This window comes from Megalobrama amblycephala, linkage group LG14, assembly GCF_018812025.1.
Source record: "Megalobrama amblycephala isolate DHTTF-2021 linkage group LG14, ASM1881202v1, whole genome shotgun sequence".
In the NCBI taxonomy this organism is placed as follows: domain Eukaryota; kingdom Metazoa; phylum Chordata; class Actinopteri; order Cypriniformes; family Xenocyprididae; genus Megalobrama; species Megalobrama amblycephala.
In genome coordinates this window covers 29609430-29637112 of record NC_063057.1, presented here as the reverse complement: position 1 = coordinate 29637112, position 27683 = coordinate 29609430, and the positions used below count along the sequence as shown (strand labels likewise).

At 37.8% G+C, this 27683-nt stretch overlaps 3 protein-coding genes across 4 annotated transcripts; all 3 read right to left on the bottom strand.

The window, feature by feature from the left end:
• Window positions 1–1863: 1863 nt before the first annotated feature.
• LOC125245130 (gastrula zinc finger protein XlCGF8.2DB-like) lies at window positions 1864–24413 on the bottom strand. 2 transcript variants are annotated; one of them, XM_048155607.1, is made up of 3 exons: window positions 7014–7139; window positions 6224–6408; window positions 1864–3392 (listed from the first exon to the last, which is right to left on the bottom strand). In XM_048155607.1, the coding sequence occupies exons 2-3, from the start codon at window positions 6342–6344 to the stop codon at window positions 2464–2466; spliced, it is 1050 nt and encodes a 349-aa protein (XP_048011564.1). In that variant the 5' UTR covers window positions 6345–6408; window positions 7014–7139; the 3' UTR covers window positions 1864–2463. The 2 variants fall into 2 exon arrangements, with proteins under 2 accessions (XP_048011564.1, XP_048011563.1); XM_048155606.1 differs by lacking the exon at window positions 7014–7139 and adding an exon at window positions 24348–24413 and having other exon boundaries at window positions 2449–3392.
• LOC125245125 (zinc finger protein OZF-like) lies at window positions 9936–24450 on the bottom strand. The gene is made up of 3 exons (XM_048155596.1): window positions 24348–24450; window positions 23204–23423; window positions 9936–11204 (listed from the first exon to the last, which is right to left on the bottom strand). Exons 2-3 carry the CDS (start codon window positions 23373–23375, stop codon window positions 10159–10161), a joined length of 1218 nt encoding a protein of 405 aa, XP_048011553.1. The 5' UTR covers window positions 23376–23423; window positions 24348–24450; the 3' UTR covers window positions 9936–10158.
• Window positions 12152–23259, bottom strand: LOC125245120 (zinc finger protein OZF-like). Its single transcript, XM_048155586.1, has 2 exons — window positions 23204–23259; window positions 12152–17274 (listed from the first exon to the last, which is right to left on the bottom strand). The coding sequence occupies exon 2, from the start codon at window positions 17267–17269 to the stop codon at window positions 15626–15628; it is 1644 nt and encodes a 547-aa protein (XP_048011543.1). The 5' UTR covers window positions 17270–17274; window positions 23204–23259; the 3' UTR covers window positions 12152–15625.
• Window positions 24451–27683: the final 3233 nt, after the last annotated feature.

The following is a 27683-nucleotide window of genomic DNA, read 5'->3' as shown; positions in this document are numbered from 1 at the left end:
CTTGTACTGGGCTAGATGGCCATATGATGTGACTCCCTGCAGATAATCCCATATATATATGTATTGTCCACGGCACAGTTTCCCTGATGATAAACATGGGCAGGGTGTGGTCTCCATAGCGTCATCCCCTTTGGTATGGAGGACTTCTCTCTGGCGTACTTCGGATGCTGGGTAAGTTATAACATTTTTTAGAAGCACTTGCCTTTGGCATGCCACAGGCTTGCCAGCCTCTGAATCTCCAACACTCGTAACATGGTTCAGTCGCTATGGCATTTTCCATAAGGACTCCATTATGTCAGTATGGATGTAGCATTGAACATGACTAACTGAATGGGAATGTACAGGTTACTATTGTAACCCCCGCTCCCTGAAGGAGGGAACGGAGATGTTATGTCCCCTTGCTATAGCCCTGAACCACCGCTGAATGGCCGGGTTCCTTGTCTCTGCTCCTCAGCAAAAATATGAATGAAGTGAGTATGCCGGTCCTATTTATACCCATATGTGCTGAATAGGTGTGACTCGGCATGTAAATCTCACTGGCCAATTCCCATTGGCTCGTTTTATACGACTTGGAAGTGATTGGGCTCCCATTACGTCTCCCTCCTTCAGGGAACGGGGGTTACAATAGTAACCTAGACATTATTCTCTTTAACACCCAATCAAATTACATGCAAATACCTGCTAGAAGACAAAGGATCGTAACTTTTCCCTCGAAAGGAATAAATTCTTATTGGGCGTGACATCTTCAAACTGATCACAAGATCATGCGTTTTTTCCACTTTTTGAGAAATACTGATGTGAAGATGATGCTGAACTAGAAGTCTTCTAAGGACCCTTAAGTTTGTGCCAGGCTTTAGCCTTGTCTTTCCATCCACCAAAGATCCTTTGACTCAATCTGGTTCTGTTTCATCAAGAAAACATTAGCAAAGATCAAATGGAGCCTCAACAAATGCATCAGTACAGGTTAATTCAAATGGGAGACATGCGAGTATCAAACTTAGTCAAATTATTTGATACATTAAGTATCCCTACCCCTTTTAAATAAGAGCGCGTTAGAACTAAACTGATGGTTTGCTCAAGGCTGTTGATCTGAATTTCAAAAAATGCTGTAACTTTCCTGTATTTTGCTTCAGCTCTATTTTCCTTGGTAAACTGTACGGATGTATGTGTGTGTAATCACCCGCTATACTGCTAAATGTACATTATTTTTCAAATCAACAGAAAAATATACTAGGATAACCTGGCTTCTCTTGAGACTCCCCTGATATAGAGTGGTCATAGTTAATGATATGCACTTTGACACAACAGGTAAACAAGGTAGTTTGTGATGTAAGAATCACTGGCGAGTTCAAACTGCGTTTTTGCAATGGTGTCAACTTATGAATTTGCACATGGTTTGTCTTAACGCATATTAAAAACACCACAGACAAAAACAACATTAATAACTTGATTTTCATCACAGGGGGTTTTGAAACATTTCCATACTGTTGTCAAGTGAAGGGGCTCTTTCTAGTGTGTAAGCTTTTTCTCAAGTGTGAATACTCATGTGCTAGTAAGTTCACCCAAAAATTAAACTTCTGTCATCATTTACTCACCCTCAAGTTGTTCCAAACCTCTATAAATTTCTTTATTCTGCTGAACACAAAGGAAGATATTTTGAAGAATGTTCAAGGATGTACAAACAGTTGTGGAGTACCATTGATTTATACAGAATTTTGTTTCCATACTATGGAAGTCAATGGTACCCTACAACTGTTTGTACATCCTTCTTCAAAATATCTATCCTATAATATGTGTTCAGCAGAACAAAGAAAGTTTGGAACAACTTGAGGATGAGAAAATGATTACAGAACTTCCATTTGGGGTGAACTATTCCTTTTAAAGGATTAGTTCACATTAAAAGGAAAATTATCCTATGATTTAATCACCCTCAAGCCATCTAAGCTGTATGACTTTCTTCTTTCAGACGAACACAGTTAATAATCATCCTGATGCTCCAAAGCTTTATAATGGCTAGTGTGAATTTATAATCAGTGTGAATTCTCATGTGGCCTTAAATGGATGGTTAAGTAAAACTCTCTAAACACTGTTGGAGGGTGTAAGGCTTTTATCTGGTGTCAATTCTCATGTGCCTGTTAAAGTTTCCTTTTTGAGTAAAACGTCTTCCACACTTTGTTGGCATGTGTAAATCTTTTCTCCAGTGTGAATTCTCATGTGCCTGTTAAGGCTTCCTTTACGGTTGAAACTTTGTCCACACTGTTGACAGGTGAATGGACTCTTTTTAGTATGAATTCTCATGTGGACTGTAAGGTTTCCATGTTGATGGAAACTTTTCCCACACTGTTGGCATGTATAAGGCTTTTCTCCAGTATGAATTCTCATGTGCCTGTTAAGGCTTCCTTTATGATTGAAACGTTTTCCACATTGTTGGACAGGTAAAAGGGCTCTCCCCACTGTGAGTTATCATATGGGCTTTAAGGTTTCCATGTTGAGCAAAACTCTTCCACACTGAGGGCATGTGAAAGGCTTTTCTCCAGTGTGAACAGTCATGTGCCAGTTAAGGCTTCCCTTATGGGTGAAACATTTTCCACACTGCTGGCAGGTATAAGGCTTCTCCCCAGTGTGAATTCTCATGTGGCAATTAAGTTGTGCTTTTTTGTTGAAACTTTTTCCACAGTGTTGGCAGGTGAAGGGACTCTCTCCTGTGTGCATTCTCATATGGACTTTAAGGTTAACATGTTGAGCAAAACTCTCACCACACTGATGGCATGTGTAAGGCTTTTCTCCAGTGTGTATTCTCATGTGGACTTTAAGGTTTACATGTTGAGCAAAACGCTCTCCACACTGTTGGCATGCGTAAGGCTTTTCTCCAACATGAATTCTCATATGCGTGGTAAAATTTCCTTTTAGAGTGAAACTTATTCCACACTGAGGGCATGTGTAAGGCTTTTCTCCAGTGTGAATTCTTATGTGCCTGTTAAGACTTACTTTACGAGTGAAACCTTTTCCACAGTGTTGGCAGGTGAAAGGGGTCTCCCCAGTGTGAATCCTCATGTGGACTTTAAAGTTTCCATGTTGAGCAAATCTCTTTCCACACTGAGGGCATGTGTAAGAGTTCTCTCCAGTGTGCAATCGCATGTGAACTTTAAGGTTTCCATGTTGAGCAAAACTTTTCCCACACTGTTGGCAGGTGAAAGGCTTCTCTCCTGTGTAGTCTTTAAAGTTTCCTTGTTGATTGAAACTCTTTTGAGCTTTTTTTCGTGTGGAGGTCTTTTCAGTCTGCAAACATCTAAAAGGTTTTTCTCCAGTTATGAAATTGTGAAAATTCTCATATTGATCTTTCTCTTCAATTTCATTGAGTTCTTCTTCCTCCGTTTTCATTGCCATTAGAGCTAAAGTGAACAAAAACAAATAAAAGTTATCCCCAATTTAATGGCACAATACAGACATTAGGTATGCAATGCATCAAAACCAACAACATGTATGCTAAATTCTAAACCAGAGGTGTCCAAACTATGGGCCACTTTCCTACTTGCCCAAATACACCTGCCAGAAGTTTCTAAAGTACTCAACTCTGGCCCTTAAAATCCCTTTCTTTTAGAGTTTTGCTCCAACCCTAATCAAACAAACCTGTACATGCTAATCAAGGTCTTAATGTATTTTTTGAAAGCTACAAGCAGATGAGTTTCATCAAGGTTGCAGAAAAGGGGACCTTGAGGGCCAGAGTTGAGAAATGCTGCTCTTCACAATATTGTTAACTCTTAACTTTCTTTAGGTCATGTCCCAAAAACCTTTAAGATGGCAGTTAAACCCTTGATTAAAAAATCTCAATTAGGGATGTTAACAATTAGTTGCCGATTGATTAATTGTGCAAAAATAATCCAAAGCAACTGAAACTGTTTGTAAATGGTCAGACCAATCCATATGAATTGTGCGATTTAGTCAGAAGAGAAACAATCACTTTATATGATGAACATACTGAATTTAGGCTTTTAAATCGCTTATTAACATTAATCAGCAAACAAACAGCTCAACTGTACATGCTTGACATACAAGAATGAACCTCATTAATTGTTTCTGAAGCTCAAACATGCTGCGTAACATACAAGAATGAACCTAATTGGTATTGCAGAAGCTCCAAAGTGCTGGCTAACACACGAGAATGAACCTTATTGGTTCTCGCATGTTTCTATCCTTCAAATACATTGGTATTTTTCATAATATTTGAAAGACAACAAAAATGGTTATTAAGCTACTGTCTGTCTGTGAATGACAGCACACCTGCATGCAGCTGTTTTGTGCGTTCGCAACTTGTATACATCAGGCCACAGAAGAAGAAACACACATCTAAGATCAACATATGATGCAACACAGGGGCGGTTTCTTCATTAGGGTAATAGTGCGGCGCACCACCAAAGTGAGAAAGGGGCGGATTTTTTTCAACCACAGTGTTACGCTAGCTGTCACTGCTAGGCTGTTTTGTTCTGCCTCTGGATATAGGCTATAGTCCAATCAGCATTGAGTCACGTTCTGTGGAGTACTGCTGCTTTTTGGGCGATTTTTCGAGAATTGCCCCGAGTGCTCCCATAGACTTCCATTCAAAAAACTTTTTTTTCAAACTGCAGGCACTGCAATGCATTCTCTATTGGTTCCAGGAGGGCTAACGTGCTTTCGTCATCATACGTAACCTTAACATGTGCAGCGATTGGTGGAAACGTCTCTATTTATAATCTTTAAGCTAAAGTGACATCCAATAATTTCCTCAGTGCATAACTTAAATTTCACATACATTTTCTCCATCTGTAAATGTTAGAAAGTCGAGAAAATATTTCCATTTTGCTGTCCAGGAGACAGGAGTGGAAGCACAAACTTAAGTGAACGAGCGCCACCGGGCGCATGCGCGCCAAACAGACAGAGTGCAATAATTCTGACTAATTATACATTTAGCTAAAATACTTGTTGTTGATTATTTGTTTTTTGTTTGCGAACATAAATGTGCCATATGTAGAATTTCGAACCTACAACTAAGTGTATTTTTATAAAGGCAGTAACTGTAAAGTGACTATTGTAGGGTAATCAGAATAGACTAAAATTAAAAAAACACAGAATAATTATTAATTTTTAGTTTAGTGAATGTAACTTCTGCTTTAAAAAGCATTATTTTGTTTTTAGATTGCAGTGTCACAATGTTAGAATGTAGGCCTCATGTAATTTGAATTTTTTTTGTGCATAATATAACATAGACTACATGATTACATCCATGTTTGTTTTCATAGCCTTCAGTATGAACATTGTTTGAAGGAAAATATTGGGCAGGATGTGAAATTAAAAAAAAAACAAAAAACAAAAAAACAGATTTTTTTATTGTTGTTGTTCAAATAGAAAAATGTACAAAATACCAAGATTATACATCGCCATTCAGCCCAAAAATAGAGATATGATTTTTTGGCCATAACGCCCAGCCCTATGGCATGCTTTAAATACTGAATTTCCCATGTTTTAGATAAATAGTAGTGATACTTCACATCACATTATTTAACAATTAGCCCATTCTGCATCTCCAATTCTTTTTTTTTTTTTTTTTTTTGCCCCCCCAAAAAAATGTTAGCACCAGCCGCCACTGATGCTACATTTACCGAGCTTGATAGGAGATGTGAAAGTCACAATAAATGATTTTTTAGTCCACAGTTTGTGTCTTTGATTTAAACAGTTTGTTATAAAATTAGTGCCCACTGGTGGTTTTATTTGCTCATCAAAGCCCTTTAAATGAAGAACAAACGCAGACAGCAGAAGTAACTCTACCAAATGTAAAACTGATCACTCACATTTCAAGATTTGCCTTTTTTTTTATATATTGTCGCATAATTAATTTATAGAAATTCATTGTTTTCCATTCAGAAATATTGGATTTAATGTTACACAAGAGAATGATTTTGTTTAGACAATTTCTGTATTAATTATAATTTTTTCTTAATTTAATCCATGACGTAATAACAATGAATGACCACATAAAGGTAGGATCTTCTCAGGTTCACTCGAAGGCAACATTAGTATTTGTCTGGTCATGTGATCTCAACATGTACACATGCGTTAACCCGCTCTATGTCAAATAAAACCACTTTAAGTAGGACACTCATGACATACTTCAGAAATATCTTTCATTTCTGAAGAACTGGACATTTTAATAATAATCAAATTCTCGGCTCTTGAGAATGAAACCAACCTGTTTGTTCTTCAGTTTCTTCTTGTTTCACTCTGAATGTTTCTTCAATCTTCACATCTTCACTCTCCTCTTTAATAAACACAATCTTCATGTCTTCAATCTCCTCTTTAATAAACGCCATCTTTATAATAGGGTGTCATGTGGATCTCAGTCGCTTCACTAGTATTTCGGTATCACACCGTGTCCTGTTTAAAATGAGAATAATTAACAGATAAAAAAACAAAAAAACAACTAAATCTCTGGGTGCGTCTTAATCAGCTCTAGTTCAGTAGTTTAGTGCACTCGTGAGGGAGCCAGTCAAAGTGAGTGGACTTTAATGACCTGATTAGACAAAAAACACTTAAAACTATAAATTAATAAAATAATGCAATTTATAATGAGAGTTCACATTTAGGTACTTATGACTTATATTTAGGATTTAATGATTTGAAGACTTCAGATTCAGTGCCATCTGAAATTTTCCTCTAAAATGAGCACTTTTATCAAGCTTGTATGTTTAGGGTCAGTAATTTAATTCTAATGGCAACTAATAGGTCATTTTCATTGCCATTAGAATAAAATTTCACTTCCATCACTATTTGCCAGTGACTGAATTCATGTTTCTGATGAACTGATTCACGATAAAGAGAGAGAAATGAGACAACTGTTGTGTTCCTCGTGTGTGGATGCGCTTTACTCACACAACATACACTTTAGATAAAGCATTAATATGTTACATTCAATAATAAACAATTAATTCTACATCGCTTGTAAAAGTTAAATGAACGGTTTATACACTTTGAACACAAACCTTTCTTCAGCCGAATCACAACAGATGCAGGAGCGCGGCGCATCCTTATGACGTCACTTCACCACACCAAAATAAGAGTCCTGTTCACATGCTGCTGTCTAAAATGTATAGAAATTTACATTGAACAATATATACGAATAATAAAAGAGTGGACAGAAATTCAGAGTTTAATGTATTGGTGAAAAACTAATTTAAATATATATTGTCCAGTTATGTGCTGAAAATATACTACTAGAGTGAGATTTTGTCTAGAAAAAATAATAAAAAAAAAACCCTGTAATGTTGGGGTGAAGAAACCATTTTAGACCAGATATAAATTAGATTTAAATTCAAATAGTGATAAATGATTATTATTATTTTTTTTTTAAGTGTACAAGTTCATGAAGCAGGGTTCATTTGTCAGTACTGAAACACATACAAGTTAGTGTTTTTTCTCATTTTAAAAGTGGGCATATAAAGTTAATTCAAAATTTCTGAAAATAGGTATAAAATGTCTAAACATTATGATTGATCAAATTTATTTTCATTATACCTTTGTAATCTTTCAACAGTTATTGACATTATTTGGGTCACTTTTTCAATTGTAAAGTCATAAACTGTTTGATGATTAAAAAAAAAATATAGCTATAAGCCATAGAAAAAAAAGCTTTTGTTTGAAGCTAAGTCTCTATACACTGTCAAAACATCATGTATTTTTAGATTTTGTATTACAATTCTGATGTCTTGTGTTTTATACAATAGTTTTAACACTATATTACAAAACAAGGTCCCACTTTATATTAGGTGTGTTTAACTACTATGTATTAAAGTAAAAATAAAATGTATTTATTGTTTAAATACAAAATGTTCCTTTAATAGAGATTCTGAAGCATGAAACAGAATCGCGCAAACCAGCTCAAAACACATCACACACCCTTATTCAGTTATATTTCAGCATAAACATACATGGCCTTCACTGTGTTTATTAATCTATCAACCATTTATACTTAATGTACAGCTGAAATGTTGCAGAGACACGTGCCTGTCACAGAGAAATGCAGTAACAGGTTCTTTATTTTGCAGCACAGACCAATATGGCAGGAAACAGGTGAGTATATGTACAAAGAAACTTTACAATGTGGGGAATCGTAGATGGCTGGACAGACTGGTTTTGATTAACATAAAAGGCAAAGTAGCAGCAGATTTGTAGTGCTTTTGCAAAATATTTTATATAATTACTTTAATAATTAGATTAATTAATAAAACACATTAAGATACTGCTGGATTTAATACTTTTTTTACACAAAGGTTGAGGATCCAAACACAGTATTTATTAGGAATAATCCACAATCAAGTCCAAAAACAGGAAAATGGTCAAACACAGAGTGAGCAGTCCAAACAATGATATCCAGAACACAGGCAAACTGAACAAGGGAAAATGATAGACGAAACTTAGAAAACTGGAAAACCAATGCCAGGGAAGCAATATAAACATTAGTAAGACTGATTAGTAAGAAAGAATGGCCCAGGGTTTAAAAAGGGTGAGACTGATGAGGTAACAAGAAACAGCTGTAGACAATCATGGCTGATTAGTCTGATTAGTCATGAAAATGGCAATGTACAGGGGAGTGCCCTCTGGTGGCTCTCAAAAGCACTCCAGCACAGGACCGTAACATATGTAAAGAAAGCCTGCTTCCATGAGAACTGTATTGGGTGCAGTCCTGACACAACACACTGACATAGTTTTAAGATTTCAGAAAGCAAAGACTGAAAATAAACATGTATTTAAGACAGTTTTACTGAAACATATTCAAGACATATGAAGACTTTTTAAGGATCCACAGACACCCTGTGTAGATGGTCACTCATTGAAGTACTCACACTCGGAGAGTAGGAGGTACATAAATCTCGCCAGGAGGGCAATAAGCTAGAGCTGGATTGTGAAGCAGTGCCTGCTCAATCTCCTCCATAATTTGCTCTATCAAGGGGCCTACTTTCACAGAGAGTGGACGATTCTGCTCCTGAGAGTCCATTACAGAGTTTAAATCAAGAGAATCATGAATGCGAAAGAGCATCAGTTCTTTGACCAGACTGTAGGTAATAAAAAAAAAAAAAACTAATCTAGTGAAAAAGAGCACCCACCTAGCTAAGTTGAGGCTTTTGGCTGACCACAAGGTTGTGATGATCAGTCCCTCCAACTAGTGACGTCATTCCTCAAAGGTGGCTTTTCCAGTTGAAACTCAAATTTCTCAGCCTTTGCGTACAGTTGAAGATTTATGAGTCGTTTGAGGATTGCATGGACATGCTCGATGCATTCCTCCAAACTAGGTTAAATACCAAGATGTCATCAATGTAAACAATTAGAAATCTGATGAGTTCCTTTGTAGAGATGTCAACCGGGACAACTGCTGATGGTGGGATGACACCATTATCACCATTACATTTCCCACAATGGGTTGTGGGAAATGTCCTAGAACTAGGCAGATTTTAAAATTTGGGGTAATGGCGATCTTGTGAAGTGCATAAGAGAGGGAGGAGAGGTAGCGACTTAGCTATGGAGACAATTCAGATTATACAGTAACGGTAGGTGTTCACTGGCGTGGTGCGGGCGGAGCAGAGCGAGCATTTTCAATTCATTACTATGGAAGTCGAGCTTCACAATTCCACAATGCACCCCTGAGCATGATGCTCAACTTCCATAGGAATGAACTGAATGCATTAAACGAACCTCACCCGGGCACGGTACGGAGCAAACGAACCAGGCTTTGGGGGTCAAATGTGCTTGGGCACGGTTCAGAATGCCTAGTGTGAGTACACCCTAAAAGACAATGGTGTCATTATTTAGCTCAAGTCATTTTAGATCAATAACAGTGTGACATTCATCAATTTGAAACAAGGTAAATTCAGATGTAAACAGTTCCACAAAAGAAAGCAAGGTAGTTATTCAGTTCATTGTTGATTTTATTCAGTTCAGATACCAGTGTCAATGTTGCAAGATGTGATTCAGGTATTAAGCTGCTCAACACAAGACGACGGTGCTCAAGATATGCTTTGTATCTGGAAGTCTTTACAGTGATTGCACATGAAAGGCTTTCCTTCCCTTCCCAGTTATAACATGAATCCTAAGGTGTTTCTGCCTGCAAAACTCATTCCACACCAATGACATTTAAAAGTTCTCTCTCAAGTGATTCCTCTTGTGTACTTCAAGTTGTCCTTTTTGAGTGAAACTCTTTCCACACTGAAGGCATTTGTAAGGCTTCTCTCCAGTGTGAACTCTCATGTGGGCCTTAAGGTTTCCATGTTGTTCGAAACTCTTTTCACAATGAATGCATGTGTAAGGCTTCTCTCCAGTGTGAATTCTCATGTGGACTTTAAGGCTTCCATGATGAGCAAAACTCGCTCCACACTGTTGGCATCCGTAAGGCTTTTCTCTGGTGTGAATTCTCATGTGCCTGTTAAGGCTTCCTTTCTGAGTGAAACCTTTTCCACACTGTTGGCAGGTGAAAGGGCTCTCTCCAGTGTGAACTTTCATGTGGAAATTAAGGTTTCCTTTTCTGTTGAAACTTCTTCCACACTGATGGCATATATAAGGCTTTTCTCCGGTATGAATTCTCATGTGCCTGTTAAGGCTTCCTTTCTGAGTGAAACTTATTCCACACTGTTGGCAGATGAAAAGGCTCTCTCCAGTGTGAATTCTCATGTGGAAATTAAGGTTTCCTTTTCTGTTGAAACTTTTTCCACACTGTTGGCAGGTGTAATGCTTCTCTCCAGTGTGAACTCTCATGTGTACTTTAAAGTTTCTATATTGATCAAAAGTCTTTCCACACGGAGGGCATGTGAAAGGCTTTTCTCCAGGGTGAATACTCATGTGGGCTTTAAGGTTTTTATGTTGACTGAAACTCTTTCCACACTGAGGGCATGTGTAAGGCTTCTCTCCAGTGTGAATCCTCAAGTGCCTGTTAAGGCTTCCTTTATGAGTGAAACTGTTTCCACAGTGTTGGCAGGTGAAGGGACTCTTTCCAGTTTTAATTCTCGTTTGGAATTTAAGGCTTTCATCTTGATTGAAACTCTTTGCACACTGAGGGGATCCGTTAGGCTTCTCTCCAGTGTGAATTCTCATGTGGACTTCAAGGTTTCTTTTTTGACTGAAACTCTTTTCAGTCTGTGAGCATTTAAAAGATGCTTCCTTCTCCTCTTTCTGCGTCATTTGGTCTAAGGTGAAAAAAGCAAGCCCAAATAAAAGTTAACCCCAGTGTAATTGCACAAAGCAACAGACAACAAAACATTAAGATATTTAATGCAATAACCAACAACATATATGCTAGATCTTATACTATGGGTGTCCAAACCTCCTGCAAGGCCACTGTCCTAGAGAGTTTTTCTCCAACTAGCCCCTATACACCTGCCGGTTTCTGAAGTTACCTGAAGACATTAGCTGGTACAGGTGTGTTTGCTGCTAAACTTTGCAAGACAGTGCCCCATCTGTCCTTCAATATGTTGAAGGACTAAAACAACAATTAAACTCTTATTTCTCTGAGGATTTTTGAGTTCATTTGCTTGGGTCAGAGATCTCTTCATTTGCAGAGGAAAAGACCTTTCAGTTGACATGGAGGAGCAGTTATTTGAATTAAAGGGCTAGTTCACCCAAAAATGAAAATAATTATTACTCACCCTCATGTTGTTCTACACCCGTAAAACCCTCATCATCTTCGGAACAAAAATTAAGATATTTTGATGAAATCCGATGGCTCAATGAGACCTCTATAGACAGCAATGCCACTGAAAATACTTTTTAATGATATCTAGTGATGGCCAATTTCAAAACATTGCTTTGATTTGGATCGAGTGCCAAACTGCTGAAGTCACGTGACTTTGGAGCTCTAAATCACTCATTTGAAACAAAACATTCAAAGCAGTGTTTTGAAATCGGCCATCTCTAGATATCATTGAAAAGTCATTATTTTGTTTTTTTGGTGCACAAAAAGTTCTCTCGTCACTTTATAATATTAAAGTATTTTGTATCACTGTACTCACACAAACTGTTTTAAATATGTTTTGAGTACCTTTGTGGATCTTGAGAAGTTCAGTGTCATTGCTGTCTATAGAGGCTTCCCTGAGCCATTGCATTTAATCAAAAATATCTTCATTTGTGTTCCAAAGATGAACGAAGGCCTTACAGGTGTAGAACAACATGAGGGTGAGTAATAAATGATAAGGAAGGGAAGGAAATCATTTTTGGGTGAACTAACCCTTTAAAAAGAGCAATGCCAGATTGTGAAACCTCTATAGCTCTTGCTCTCTGCCTTTGTTTTGGTTGAGTGTGATGAATATCCTCAGTTGTCTGACGCCACCGTTAATTCACTTCTTCCATTTTCCATTGGATCTTCGCAGTGATCGGTCATTTGTGGATTTTAATTGACATTTAGTTTAAATGTTTTGTTTTTTTGTATATGCCAGATGATGGTCAATAAAGCTATTTTGATAAATGTGATACGCGTCTATGACATCAAAACACCGTGAGAGTGTTTACAAAGCATTTGGAACCATCTGCTCTTGCGGTACTTTAATGTCATGGACAGATCAGTCTATGTGACACAGCTTAAAGTTGAACACATCTTTTGTCTGGTCATGTGATCTCAATGTGTCTGTCCACATGAGGCAACCTGCTCCAGGTCAAATAAAACCACTTTATTTAGGACACTTATATGACATTCTTCAAAAAATATCTTTAATCTCTGTAGAGTTGGACATTTAAATTTAAGTATCAAGGATTTAAGGACAATTTAAGGATCAAATGAAAGAAACCCAACATGTTTGTTCCTCATTATCTTGATGTTTCACTCTAAATGTTTCTTCAATCTTCATATTTTCACTCTCCTTTTTAATAAACACCATCTTTATAATAGTGTGCCATCTCTCCATCACTAATCAGTTTGCCTTAACTGGCTTTGAACTTGTGTTTTTTTAAACTAGATCTACATGCTCACTAGCAGATACCCAATATAGTGTACTGTCTTAAGAGATTAAGATATACAATTTTGGATACAGCTGGAAGTTATAGTAAATGTATTTTCTTTATCTATGGCAGTGGGTTACTACATACTCATAAATTATAGGCAGACCACTCATCGAGGCTGTAAAAAGGTTTGGTACCTCACAGATTCAGTGTCCCAGATCTAGAGTCTCTTGTCATATGTTCCCTGTATCTTGTGAGGTGAAATGTGATTCAACTCTGAATTTACTTAAGCTGGTCAATGATACCATTTTCTTCTAGAGTTGCTGTGCAGCTAAAATTGTTTTCCTGTTATCACTGTAAAGTTGCAAGAACCCAACTGAACCCAACTGAACCCAACTGAAACCTTTGCAATTTAAGCAAGAGGGCCAGAAGCTGTTAAATAAAGCCAAGCTGCTTGAATTTGTTTTGCCAGGAGTGGCATAAAGTCGCACAGCAATAATGCGACTGACTGATTTGTTCCCTGTGGAAGTTATAGTAATTTTCTTTGTGTTATTCAATGTCTGAAAACATGGCATCTTTTTATTTCTTAATTGTTATTTTGAGCAGTTGTCATTTTTTGCAAATAAATGCTCTAAATAACAATATTTTTGAAATTTGAAAGAAATGTTGTTAGTAGTTTGTAGAATGAGGTTGTAGTTTTGGAAGTATGACCAAAATAAGAATTTTACTGGAATGTTTTCTGCGAAGAGCTGCTTTGTTTACCAACGCAGGGATGCGCAAATGGATAAATCATTTTTAACGAACTGATGCAATTCTTTGAAGAGAATGGATTGGATTAAAGAAAAGTTGTGTCAGTTGTCATTGACCGGGCTCTGTCAATGGTTGGACATTACTGAGGCCTGACTGCTGTCAACCCAAAACTTGTAGCATTTCACTGCATAATTCATAAATCAGTGTTGTGCGCCAAATTATCTGGAAAAATTAAAGACTTAATGGATACTGTGATGAGGCTGGTAAACTGTATTCACGTGAGTTCTGGTCTGCAACATTGCCCTTTTAAAGCCTTGCTGACGGAAATGTGTGCAGAACGGCATGATCTTTGGCATGACACGATGTCTGATGGCTGAGCAAGGCTCGTGTGCTAGAGAGAATATGAACTTCAAAATGAACCTTTTTACAAGGCAAGAACCACACTATTCCCGACATGTATGAAGCTGTTGATGCTTTTTGAGCGTGATCTTCAAGGGAGAAAGCTGCACTTTCCATATTTGTATCAGCATTGCAAGAAACCAGGGTCCTCTCGCACCAGATGCGAGAGGACCCTTTAATGCACAACTTTGTGACGAGACTGGCAGAGAATTTCAAGGAGTGATTTGAGAGCTTTAACCTGTCAAGTGAACTCCTTCTCTTCCTAAGACATCCATTTTCAGTCCCAGCAGATGGGCAATGGATTGCTGAGGCCAAATGCCTGGTTTCATCCTCAGATGAAGCATCTTTGCATTTTGGAAATGACAGTCTGAATTGCTCAGAGAGCAACACAAGGAGGACAGTGTGAATGACTTTTGGACAAAAGTGGTTTCTCAAGCTAAATTCAAGAACAGCAGAATTATTGCAATGTTCCTTCTTTCAATGTTCCCATCCACTTACATCTGTGAGTTATTGTTTTCTATAATGAACGTCATCAAGAACCAAGATATAAAATAGAAGATAGAAACTGTCTAGTGTGCATCTTGATCAGTGTCTTAGGATTGCTACAACAGAATATATATCGCCCAACATCAGAGGAATGGTTTCAACCCGTCGCTGTCACTTTTCTCATTAAATGGTGAAAAAAAAAAAAAAAATCAGAACATATATATATATATATACATATATATATATGTATGCTGTGTAGTTAAATCCAAAGAAGAACAAAATGCAGGAATAAGCGGATACTAGAGACTTTACCCTTTGGGACTTAAAATACTCTTGTCATTTTAGTCATACAGATAAAGGCAATACATCATTTGGAACTGTAAAGAATCACTTTTATTTGTGTCCACATACAATTCCATGTCACAAAAATGAAGAAAAAAACAAAACAAAAAACAGACATGACCAATATATCTATAGAAACATTTAAGTATCTAATTTTAAATGATCTAATTCAAAACAAACAAATATTCTCTGTATAAAAAGAGAGAGATGTACAGTCATTCTTTTGTGAGCTCATTACCATTACTGTTAGAGATGCACTGATATATCACCCAATAATCGGTATCCGACGATAAAAGCACATTTACACACACTATCGGTCAATAGTTTAAAAACCAAGTAGTAATAAAGATATTTGCCAACATAACAATGACAGTAACACACACAAGAGTAGTAGCTGTTCTGTGCTTCACACTGCATGTGTACCACACTTGAGTCCAACTGAACCATGCTCTGGCCCACCTCTTCCAAGCGGGTCAGGGACAGTTCAGCGAACCGTGCCCGGTATAGAGCAATCACACTAATCAAACAAACCAGGCTTTGGGGGTCAAACATGCTCAGACACGGTTCAGAGTGTATAGTGTGAGTACACCCTATGATGTCCATTTCTGTTGAAACTTTTTCCAGTGTTGGCAGGTAAAAGGGCTCTCCTCAGTGTGAATTTTCATGTGGGTTTCAAGGTTTCCATGTTGAGCAAAACTCTCTAAACACTGTTGGCAGATGTAAGGCTTTTATCTGGTGGGAATTCTTGTGTACCTGTTAAAGTTTCCTGTTTGAGTGAAACTTCTTCCACACTTTGTTGGCATGTGTAAGGCTTTTCTCCAGTATGAATACTCATGTGCCTGTTCAGGCTTTCCTTACGATTGAAAAACTGTCCACACTGTTGGCAGGTAAAAGGGGTCTCCCCTGTGTGAACTCTCATGTGGACTGTAAGGGTTCCACGCTGATGGAAACCTTTTCCACACTGTTGGCATGTGTAAGGCTTCTCTCCAGTGTGAATTCGTACATGTCTGTCAAGACTTTCTTTACGATTGAAACTTCTTCCACACTGTTGGCAGGTGAAAGGGGTCTCCCCAGTGTGAATCAGCATATGAGCTTTAAGGTTTCCATGTTGATGGAAACTTTTTCCACACTGAGGGCATGTGTGTGACTTTTCTTCAGAGTGAATAGCCATGTGCCAGTTAAGGCTTCCTTTATGTGTGAATCTTTTCCCACACTGTTGGCATGAGTAAGGCTTCTCTCCGGTGTGAATTCTCATGTGCCTTTTAAGATTTGTCTTATGATTGAAACATTTTCCACAGTGTTGGCAGGTGAAGGGACTCTCTCCATTGTGTATTTTCATGTGGACTTTAAGGTTTACATGATGAGCAAAACTCTCACCACACTGATGGCATGTGTAAGGCTTCTTTCCAGGGTGAATTCTCATGTGAATTTTAAGCTTTACATGATGAGCAAAACTCTCCCCACACTGATGGCATGTGTAAGGCTTTTCTCCAGTATGAATTCTCATGTGCCTGTTAAGACTTATTTTATGATTGAAACCTTGTCCACACTGTTGGCAGGGGAATGGACTCATTTTAGTGTGAACTCTCATGTGGACTGTAAGGTTTCCAAGTTGATGGAAACTTTTTCCACAATGTTGGCATCTGTAAGGCTTCTCTCCAGTGTGAATTCGTATATGCCTGTCAAGACTTTCTTTACGATTAAAACTTTTTCCACATGGTTGGCAGGTAAAAGGGTTCTCCCCACTGTGAATTCTCATGTGGACTTTAAGGTTTCCATGTTGATAGAAACTTTTTCCACACTGAGGGCATGCGTAAGGCTTTTCTCCAGTGTGAATAGTCATGTGCCAGTTAAGGCTTCCTTTATAAGTGAAACTTTTTCCACACTGTTGGCAGGTGTAAGGCTTCTCCCCAGTGTGAATTTTTGTGTGGCGATTAAGGTGTCCTTTTTTGTTGAAACCTTTTCCACAGTCTAGGCAGGTGAAGGGACTCTCTCCACTGTGAATTCTCATGTGGAATTTAAGGTTTACACGTTGAGCAAAACTCTCCCCACACTGCTGGCATATGTAAGGCTTTTCTCCAGTGTGAATTTTCATGTGCCTGTTAAGACTTGTTTTATGATTGTAATTTTTTCCACAGAGTTGGCAGGTGAAAGAACTCTTTCCTGTGCGGTCTTTAAGGTTTCTTTGTTGACTGAAACTCTTTTGAGCTTTTTTCTGCGTGGAAGTCTTTTCAGTCTGCGAACACCGAAAAGGTTTTTCTCCAGTTATGAAATCATGAAGATTCTCATGTTGATCTTTCTCTTCAATTTCATTAAGTTCTTCTGTCTCCTCTTTCATTGCCATTAGGGCTAAGGTGAAAAAACAAAACAAAGGTTTTTCCCAATTTAATGGCACAATACAACAGACATCAAGGGCCAGATTTACTAAATGGGGCAGATTGGCAGCAGAGCACATTTCCCCAAATGCATAGATGGGAGTGGCAAGTTTTGCGTGTGATCTACTGTTGACGCACAAATTAAAAAACATGGACGCAATCAAATCCTTTACATAATGACCAAAGCAATCTTCCAAGAGCAGCGCAAATTAGCGTTGAGTCACAAATAAGCAGAGCTGATGCTTGTCAGGTGCAGGTAGACAGTCACAACTTGTTACACGTAATATGACAAACACATTGGCTTGGCAAACCATATGTTTGGATAACATCTTCCGCTTGCATTCCAAAGAAATTAATACGAGTGGAAAATATTCTCATTTCTACCACACGCTCTCTGTTCTCTGCGGTGTCTCCTCCTAGCAGCAAATGTTGCAGCCATGTCACAAAATGGGTTAAGACGTGCTTTTTTTAGGGGTGTTAAATAATGATGCAAATATCAGTAAATTGACTAGCACAAACATTAGTAAATCACGTTGCGTGATTTATTCAAATACTCTCCTCCTATACGTTTTGCGTTTTCACTTTTGCACTGTGTATCTTTATTAAAGTCCCTGTAAAGTCAATTTTGAGAACTGTTTCTAAACACACCAATGTTGCAAATGTGCTGCTGAAACAGATTTCAAAGACTGTGAACTATGTAGTACTGAATTGTGAAGTTAAAGCGTTAAACAGTTTTTCAACATTTTTTGGGCGGAGCTAAAACGGGGGCTCGATGACGCACTGGAGCCTACGAGCATGGCCCCACCCCAACACTATATCGATGCCACCAAGCATAGTGCCGCCCCTAACGCTACAGCGGCTTGCCCACTCTATCTCGAGTTACTGTCATTAATGTTAGTTATATTGCCTACATTTTGCTAGCTAACAATGCATATTGTTATACCTGGTTGCGATAATATACAAAACAGCCCAGTCTTCTTATTTAAATTTCCTAAACACAATGACAAAGACGTTGTGGATTAATTTAGTCTCTGCAGTGATCATTTTACACCGGATAATTTTACAAACTGTCATTAGAGACAACTGGGATTCACTGATAATCCACTGTTATTAGTCTGTTCAGCCTCATTCACTATCTCCCGCATCGGCCTTCATACTCCCATCCCACGACAACCCATAAAGTGGGGCTGGACCGAGTCTCTCCCATCCTGGCCTTCATCCTCCCGTCTTACGGCGCCGACATCTGTGACAACAGTCAGCAGTAACGTTACGTGCCCACCAATGAGTCTAAGTTGCCTTGTATGCTTATGTTATAATTAGTTGGTAGTCCACAGTAACTCTACTAAATTTTGCAATCCTCTAACATGATTCTTTTTATATGCATCACTATGTTTGACTCATTAGACAAGTCAGTTGAGACGGCAGCTCTCGTTAGTGGGTGTGGTTTCAGCGCCGACAGTGGACACGCCCCCAGCGTTTGAGAGCAGAGACAACTGCTTATTTTTTCACGATTTTGATAACTTATTTAATTTCCTTTCTAGATTTTTTTAATCATTCAAATTTGCCTGGGTGGTTAATAACACATTTTTCTGTGGTGTGACAAACTCAGAACATATATTTTAAAATGACTTTACAGGGACTTTAAATTCCAACAGTAGTTTTTTAACGCCAAAAGAGGGTTTGTGCTGGTGCAAGCTGTTAGTAAATCTGGCCCCAAAACATTTAGGTATGTAATGCATCAAAACCAACATGTTATGCTAGTTCCTATACCAGCGGTGTCCAAACCTGCTCTGGATGGCCACTAACCTACAGTCAATTAAAAAAGTTAGGACATTATATTGAATTCCATGGTTTTCTGTATCAGGGCTTAAAAAAAAAAAAAAATCGGATCCTAGGCAGATCTTAAAATCTTGAAAATAAACACCAAAAATGTGGAAAAACAGAAAAAAGGGAATATCTCATTAAGGAAATATGGTAGCAGTTCATTCTGTGATGTTCCTCTATATATGAGCTGCATCTGGATCAAATTTTGTGGCGATCACATGAAGAAATCAAAAGTTACAGCTTTTAGAACAAAGGTAGGCATTTTTAATTTTTTTGTTTTGTTTTGTTTTCTGAGTGACATGCACAGAAAGAATGACTCATAACTTCAAATCTCTAGCAAGGAGATTCAAAAGGTTGGTATCGTTTGAAAGAACTTTTAGCATTTTTAAATTAAAACAATTAAATTGGACATTCTTATGCTGAGAAACTGCTAATAAAGGCAAAAAATAAAAGCTTGCTCAAGGGAAATTTTTACATATATTTCATATTTGACATGCAATAACATAAAAAGGAAATAAGGTAGGAGGATAACTTTGATGAACTTGATGTTCCTCTATATGTGAGCTGTATCTGGATCAAATTTCCCATAAAAATAAAAAAAATCAAATGTTTCAGCATTTGGAACAGATGTAGTTTATTGGTTCATCATCCATTGGCGCCCCCTAATGGGCATATTTAAAATCGTTCTTTCACGTGGAGTAACCCCGTAACAGACACATTTTGTTTATCTTGGACTCAATCGGGAGAATCCACTGAAAGTAATGATGTGCCATTTTCTACAATCTATGCATGTTTTATTAAGTTATTTATTAAGCTTATTAAGAGGAAATGCAAAGTGATAGTTAGATTTTAGATTTAGTTAGCATCTGTGCACCTGTGTGGTTTTATGTGTTGCATCGGATTGGACTCATTTTAATCGTTAGAATCTGCTGTAAATATTGATGACCAATTTTCTACAATCACAAACAAATTATACAGATTTGGAACAACTTGAGAGAGAGTAAATGATGATGAGTAAATGATTTCATTTTTGGTTCATCACTGCTTATCAAATGCCTTTGATTAACTGATCATCAGCAAGTGTTATCAACTCTAGAAAATCAGAAGTTCTGGCAGTGGAGTGTCTGGAGACTTCAGGTGTGTGTTAACACAATATCGGTGAAAGACATCAGCAATGATTTTAGAGAAGCAATTGTTGCTGCCCATCAATCTGTGAAGGGATACAAGGCCATTTCAAAACAGTTTGAAGTCCATTATTCTACAGTAAAATAGATCATTCAAAAGTGGAAAATATTAAAAAAAGACACCAATCTTCTCAGCAAATTCAGCCCAAGATCAGAGCCTGCAATGCTCAGAGAAATTGCAGACAACCCAAGGACTACACCTCAGACTGAACACACACCTCAGACTCACTAGAATGAACCTCGTTGGTTCTTAAGGAAGCTCAAACGTGCTGTGTAACACGAGAATGAACCTCATTTGTTCTTGCTGAAGCTCAAACGTGCTGCGTAACATGAGAATGAACCTCATTTGTTCTTGCTGAAGCTCAAACGTGCTGCGTAACATGAGAATGAACCTCATTGGTTCTTGCTGAAACTCAAACGTGCTGCGTAACACCAGAATGAACCTCATTGGTTCTTGCTGAAGCTCAAACGTGCTGCGTAACACGAGAATGAACCTCATTTGTTCTTGCTGAAGCTCAAACGTGCTGCGTAACACCAGAATGAACCTCATTGGTTCTTGCTGAAGCTCAAACGTGCTGCGTAACACGAGAATGAACCTCATTTGTTCTTGCTGAAGCTCAAACGTGCTGCGTAACACCAGAATGAACCTCATTGGTTCTTGCTGAAGCTCAAACGTGCTGCGTAACACGAGAATGAACCTCATTTGTTCTTGCTGAAGCTCAAACGTGCTGCGTAACATGAGAATGAACCTCATTGGTTCTTGCTGAAACTCAAACGTGCTGCGTAACACCAGAATGAACCTCATTGGTTCTTGCTGAAGCTCAGACGTGCTGCGTAACACATGAGATCGAACCTCATTGGTTCTTGCTGAAGCTCAAACGTGCTGCGTAACATGAGAATGAACCCCATTTGTTCTTGCTGAAGCTCAAACGTGCTGCGTAACACGTGAGAATGAACCTCATTGGTTCTTGCTGAAGCTCAAACGTGCTGCGTAACAAGAATGAACCTCACTGGTTCTTGAGGAAGCTCAAACGTGCTGCGTAACACATGAGAATGAACTTCACTGGTTCTTGCTGAAGCTCAAACGTGCTGCGTAACACGAGAATGAACTTCACTGGTTCTTGCTGAAGCTCAAACGTTCTGCGTAACACGAGAATGAACCTCATTGGTTCTTGCTGAAGCTCAAACGTGCTGTGTAACACGAGAATGAACCTCATTGTTTCCTGAGGAAGCTCAAACGTGCTGCGTAACACCAGAATGAACCTCATTGGTTCTTGCTGAAGCTCAAACGTGCTGCGTAACACGAGAATGAACCTCATTGGTTCTTGAGGAAGCTCAAACGTGCTGCGTAACACCAGAATGAACCTCATTGGTTCTTGCTGAAGCTCATACGTGCAGCGTAACATGAGAATGAACCTCATTTATTCTTGCTGAAGCTCAAACGTGCTGCATAACACGAGAATGAACCTCATTTGTTCTTGCTGAAGCTCAAACGTGCTGTGTAACACATGAGAATGAACCTCATTGGTTCTTGCTGAAGCTCAAACGTGCTGCGTAACATGAGAATGAACCCCATTTGTTCTTGCTGAAGCTCAAACGTGCTGCGTAACACGTGAGAATGAACCTCATTTGTTCTTGCTGAAGCTCAAACGTACTGCGTAACACGAGAATGAACCTCATTGGTTCTTGCTGAAGCTCAAACGTGCTGCGTAACACCAGAATGAACCTCATTGGTTCTTGCTGAAGCTCATACGTGCTGCGTAACATGAGAATGAACCTCATTTATTCTTGCTGAAGCTCAAACGTGCTGCGTAACGTAAGAATGAACCTCATTGGTTCTTGCTGAAGCTCAAACGTGCTGCGTAACGTAAGAATGAACCTCATTGGTTCTCGCACATTTACTTCAAATGCTATCCTTCAAATACATTGGTATTTTTCATAATATTGGGAAGACCACGCAAATGCTTGTCATTAGGCAACTGTCCATCTGTGTACGACACCAACAGCACATCTGCGTGCAGCAGATGTTATACAGTACTGTGTGAACTTTTAATTCAAACAGGCCAGTGGACGGTTCAATCTCCGAGCGAGTTATTCAGTGTCTGTTATTACACCAACTATTTTGCTAAGCCATCTGCTTAGAGTCAAGAGCGCATCATCTTATTTTCACATGAAGATGTTTTCTCAGAACATGAGTTCTGCTATTGAGAACACAATTTCAAGCGGAAATATGCGCCAAGCAATCCTCGCTAGTTAAAACGTTAAAACACAGCACGCCACAGGGAAAGTGTTCAAAAGCAGCGCATTCACAACAAATATTTCTTTTTAAATTCATATCAAAATGTAAATTCTGGATACTGATTTCATGTAATTTGAGTGTGGAATGACAAATTTAATGTAAATGTGTATATTAGATGTAAATGAGTTTAAATCACTCTGTTTACTTCATTACTTCGCTCACTCCAGTAAAAGAAATGCGTGCGCACAGTCTAGACTGTCCATACGGGTTACGCTTAGTTCATTTTTTATAATTCCAGATATGCCCAATATATGCGTATGCAACTTTTTAAAATCAGGCCCCAGGAGAAGAAACACCCACAGTTTGTATGATCTAATAATTTGTAATTTGTTATAAAATTAGTGCCCACTGGTGGATTTATGTGCTCATCAAAGCCCTTTAAATGAAGAACAAATGCAAATGGCATGACATAATAATAATGAATGACCAACATGGAGGTAGGATCTTCTCAGGCTCACTCAAAGGCAGCATTAGTATTTGTCTGGTCATAAAACCACTTTAATTAGGACACTCATATGACATTCTTCAAAAATATATATAATTTCTGTAGAGCTGGACAATTTAATAAGTATCAAATGACTGAGAATGAAACCAACCTGTTTGTTCCTCAGTTTCTTCATGTTTCACTGTGAATGTTTCTTCAATCGTCACGTCTTCAATCTCCTCTTTAATAAACTCTATCTTTGTTTGTTCCTCAGTTTCTTCTTGTTTAATTCTGAATGTTTCTTCAATTCTCAGGTCTTCACTCTCCTCTTTAATAAACGCCATCTTTATAATAGTGTCACGTGGATCTCAGTCGCTTCTTCAGGAGTTTTTCTGCACTTAAGATAAAAAATAATTAATAGAAAGAAAAAAATAAACTAAATCTTTGGGTGCGTCTCAATCAGCTCTAGTTCAGCGAACTTCGGTAAAGTTGGTTTTATATTCGCACATTCGGACATCCGTATTCAATAGCCTTGTTAATCACACTACATTGGACATTCAGTGGACATTCACAAGTAAATATGCCATTAAAACAATACTTGCCTATTCTGATCGACTGTGAAAAATGTTGTAAGTTGACAATCGTTGGTAGTCAATATCATGTCGCTGCTTAAAATTAGCAAGCATTAATTTATTGCACATTTATTGGAATGTCTGAATTTATCAGAAGTCCGAATGTGCGAATATAAAACCAACTTTACCAAAGTGTTCAGCGCACTGGTGAGGGAGTCAGTCAGAGTTAATGTACTTTAATGACAAAAACACTCAAAATTAGCACTACATATGAATAAAAATAAAATAACTTAAAATGAAAGTTCAAGTATTTATGACTTATATTTGGTTTCTAATTACTTGTTGATCAGATGTAATAGTCTGCACTTCCATGCAAAAATTTATATTGGTTTAAGTTTTCCTTAAGCACGTTGTTGCATTAAAACTGTTTTGACGAGCACGTGATGCCAGCGAATCATTTTGTGAATCATTTGATTCAATTGACTCGGAGTTTAAAAAGCTGTTTCTCAATCACTATCTGCCAGTGACTGAATTTATGTTTATGATGAACTGATTCACGATAAAGAGAGAGAAATGAGACAAATGTTGTGTTACTCGTGTGTGGATGCGCTTTACTCACACAACATACATTTTAGAAAAAGCATGAATATGTTACATTCAATAATAAACAATTAATTCTGCATCGCTAGTAAAACTTTAAAGTGAACGAACTGTTTCTACACTTTAAATGATTTAAACACAAACCTTTCTTCAGTCGAATCACAACAGATGCAGGAGCGCGGCGCGTCTTTATGACGTCACACACAACAACAAAATAAGAGTCCTGTTCATACGCTACTGTCTAAAATGTATAGAAATTTACGTAGAATATATTCAAATAATAAAAGACTTGACAGAAATTAAGAGTTTAATGTATTGGTGAAAAACTAATTTAAATGTATGTTGTCCAATTATGTGCTGAAAATATTAGGAAACTACTAGAGTGAGATTTTGTCTAAAGAGAAAACCTGTAATATTTGACTGAAAAAACAAACAAACAAACAAAAAAACATTTTACACCAGATACAAATTAGATTAAAATGCAAATAGTGACTATAGTGATGATTTTTTTAAGTGCACGAGTTCTTAAAAGCAGAGTTTATTCTTGTGTCAGTATTGAAACGCATAAAAGGTAGTGTTTTTCTCATTTTAAAAAAGTGGACATTCGAGTCTAAAAATTCCACATTAACATTACGATTGATTAGACTTATTTACATTATATCTTTGTAATCTTTCAACAATTATTGGCATTCACTTTTTCAATTTTAAAGCCATAAACTGATTGATTAAAAAATGATAGCCATTAAAGTCTCTGTAAAGTGTAACCAATTATTTTTACACTGCATGTAAATCTATAAAATAGACTGAATGCTTTGTACTAAATGTAAACACTTTAAATGCTTAAAACACAAACCACTTTCTTTAGGCAAATCAGACCCTGGAGCACGACGCAGCCTTATGACATCACACCACCAGACCAAAATAAAAGTCCTGTATAGTTCATAGAAATTTAATTGAATAGAAATGTATAATCAGAATACATTGATAAAAGAAATATATACAGTACATGTTGTACATTGATACACTGAAAGTAATTACCAATAACAAAGTAATATGTGAAATTCTGTCTAAAAGACAAAACAGTCCAAATTGAGTCAAGTCATCTTCATTTATATAGCGCTTTTCACAATACATATTGTCTCAATACAGCTTTACAGTGACAACAGGAAAATTATTATCGAGCTAAAGCTGGTTTTTGATTGAGTCACTTCTGTTGTAAAAATTGTTAATTAATACTTTAGTGGCTGCTTAAATGACACCCTTCCCAGTGAAGAACTGAACACCTCCAATGCATTCTTGCTGTTTATTTACATGTTTAGTCTATAGGTTTGCATGTTTGAATGTGTATTTGCACAAAAGCTTTTTTTTTTTTTTTTTTTTTTTACAAAGTTATATTATGATATTGCCAAATTACTTCTCTGGTCTGCATAATACAGAAAAATTAGATGTGTCCACGGAAAACAAGTCAACCACATCAAAAGTTATAAGCATATGGGGAAAAAAACTGTCCACTAGGTGGCACTGGTCCGAAACTTCTCAGGCTCCTTCAGGGCATTGTGCTGATGACCCATACCGAGTTTCATAACAATACGCTTATGCATTCATAAAATACAGCATTTTAGCACAAAATTAAAAATGGCCGATATGGGAAAATTGGATATCATTTGACTAGGCATGATGCCCCGAATCTAACGAGACCAAATTTATAATTTTTTGGACAAACCCATCAGAAGTTATAAGCAAAAATACCAATTTTTTGTATCTCCAGCCCAGTAGGTGGCACTGCGTCGCCTCTTGTCATGCTTGTGATGACATGTACCAAGTTTGGTCTAAATACGATAAAACTTTGTGGAGCTATAGCCTCAAATCTGATTTGGCAAACTTTGTGGATTTCATTTAGGCAGTTTTCGAGAACAGATAGTTCTATCAAAAAGGTTTTGATAACTTTTTGTCAGCACGGTCGCAATGCTCTGGTTCAATTTTTGTGACAATCGGAGTAACGGCCTAGGAGGAGTTTGAAAAATCAGAAGAATCAAAATGGCAGGAAAATAAACATGAGTGAAATTTTGGACAGGTGGTGGCGCTAGAGGGATTGAGTTAGAGACTCCAAATTTGCTATGGACACAGTTGAGACTGGCCTCTATCAGTGTGCCAAATTTCACAACTTTTTAGCATATGACGTAATGATGCAAAGGTGCATGGCTGCACACTCGAATTTCCTGCGGATACCTTTCAGTACCACTCAAATTAGAAAACTTTATTACAAGCTTATAGTTGTAAATTCGATTAAGGTAAAGTTGAGCGTATAGGACTTGACAGTACAATCCGTTAGAATAATTGGCACTTTGTTGACATCTTGAGTGGGGAGTAGGGGTAATCACTTCACTGGGGTCATCAGGTGGGCACCCTCCTTCCTTGGTGTTTCGTTGATCGGCCCACGACACATCCAAAGGGCTCAACAGCGACACCTGGCGTCCCAGGTGTGCTCCCCTCTGCTTTTACGCCTCTAGGTCATTTTGCAACCCATTTAGGATCCTTCCTTTTTTAACCACAGCCAGTTGCTACTTTGCTCAGCAGCTTCTGACATCAACCTAATGGCTTGTCGTAAGGCCTTTCCTCTGACTACAAACTCCTTCAATAGCCTGGTTGTTGCTGTGGCTACAAAGCCTCTGCACCCTACCTCTACGGGAAGCAACTGGGTTCGTCAGCCCCGTTGTACTGCTTCGGCTGCTAGGTCTGAGTACTTCAGCCTTTTACGTTCATTTTGCATGACCATTATATCTATAGAAACATTTAAAAGTCAAATTTCATCAAATTTCTAATTCAAAACAAACAAATATTCTCTGTTTATGTTGTCTGTATAAAAAGAGAGCTATACAGTCATTTTTGTGTGAGCTCAATACCATTAATGATAGAGATGCACTGATATATCACCCAATAATCGGTATCTAACGATAAAAGCAAATTTTCACACGATTGCCATCAGTCAATAGTATAAAACAGCCGAATATATCCTATCAATCAAAAAAGGGCAGGAAAATGCACTGAATTTGTGCTTTGTTTAAAGAAAATGCTAAGAAACCAGTTTGATGTTCAATATTAATAGTAATTATTTGAATTAAAAACATTCAGAATTGCAAACTACAATTCCTGTTCATCAATAAAGTGAGAACCAGACCAGTTATAAACCCAAAATACACTTGAATTAGTTAAAGTAACTAAAAAGTTTACTATCCAAGTAGTAAATGAAAAGATGTTTGCCAACATAACGATGACAGTAACGCACACAAGAGTAGTAGCTGTTCTGTGCTTCACACTGCATGTGTACCACACTTGAGTCCAACTGAACCATGCTCTGGCCCACCTCTTCCAAGCGGGTCAGGGACAGTTCAGCGAACCGTGTCCGGTATAGAGCAATCACACTAATCAAACAAACCAGGCTTTGGGGGTCAAACATGCTCATGCACAGTTCTGAGTGTA

Bases quoted from the DNA above. Each gene is read 5' to 3' on its own strand.
- LOC125245130 (XM_048155606.1), bottom strand. From the start codon at position 6,344: ATGGCGTTTATTAAAGAGGAGATTGAAGACATGAAGATTGTGTTTATT. The intron at 3,393-6,223 runs GTTGGTTTCATT...TGTTCACTTTAG, and splicing joins AGAAACTGAAGAACAAACAG to CTCTAATGGCAATGAAAACG.
- LOC125245120 (XM_048155586.1), bottom strand. From the start codon at position 17,269: ATGGCAATGAAAGAGGAGACAGAAGAACTTAATGAAATTGAAGAGAAA.
- LOC125245125 (XM_048155596.1), bottom strand. From the start codon at position 23,375: ATGGCGTTTATTAAAGAGGAGAGTGAAGACCTGAGAATTGAAGAAACA. The intron at 11,205-23,203 runs GTTGGTTTCATT...TTTTCACCTTAG, and splicing joins AGAAACTGAGGAACAAACAG to ACCAAATGACGCAGAAAGAG.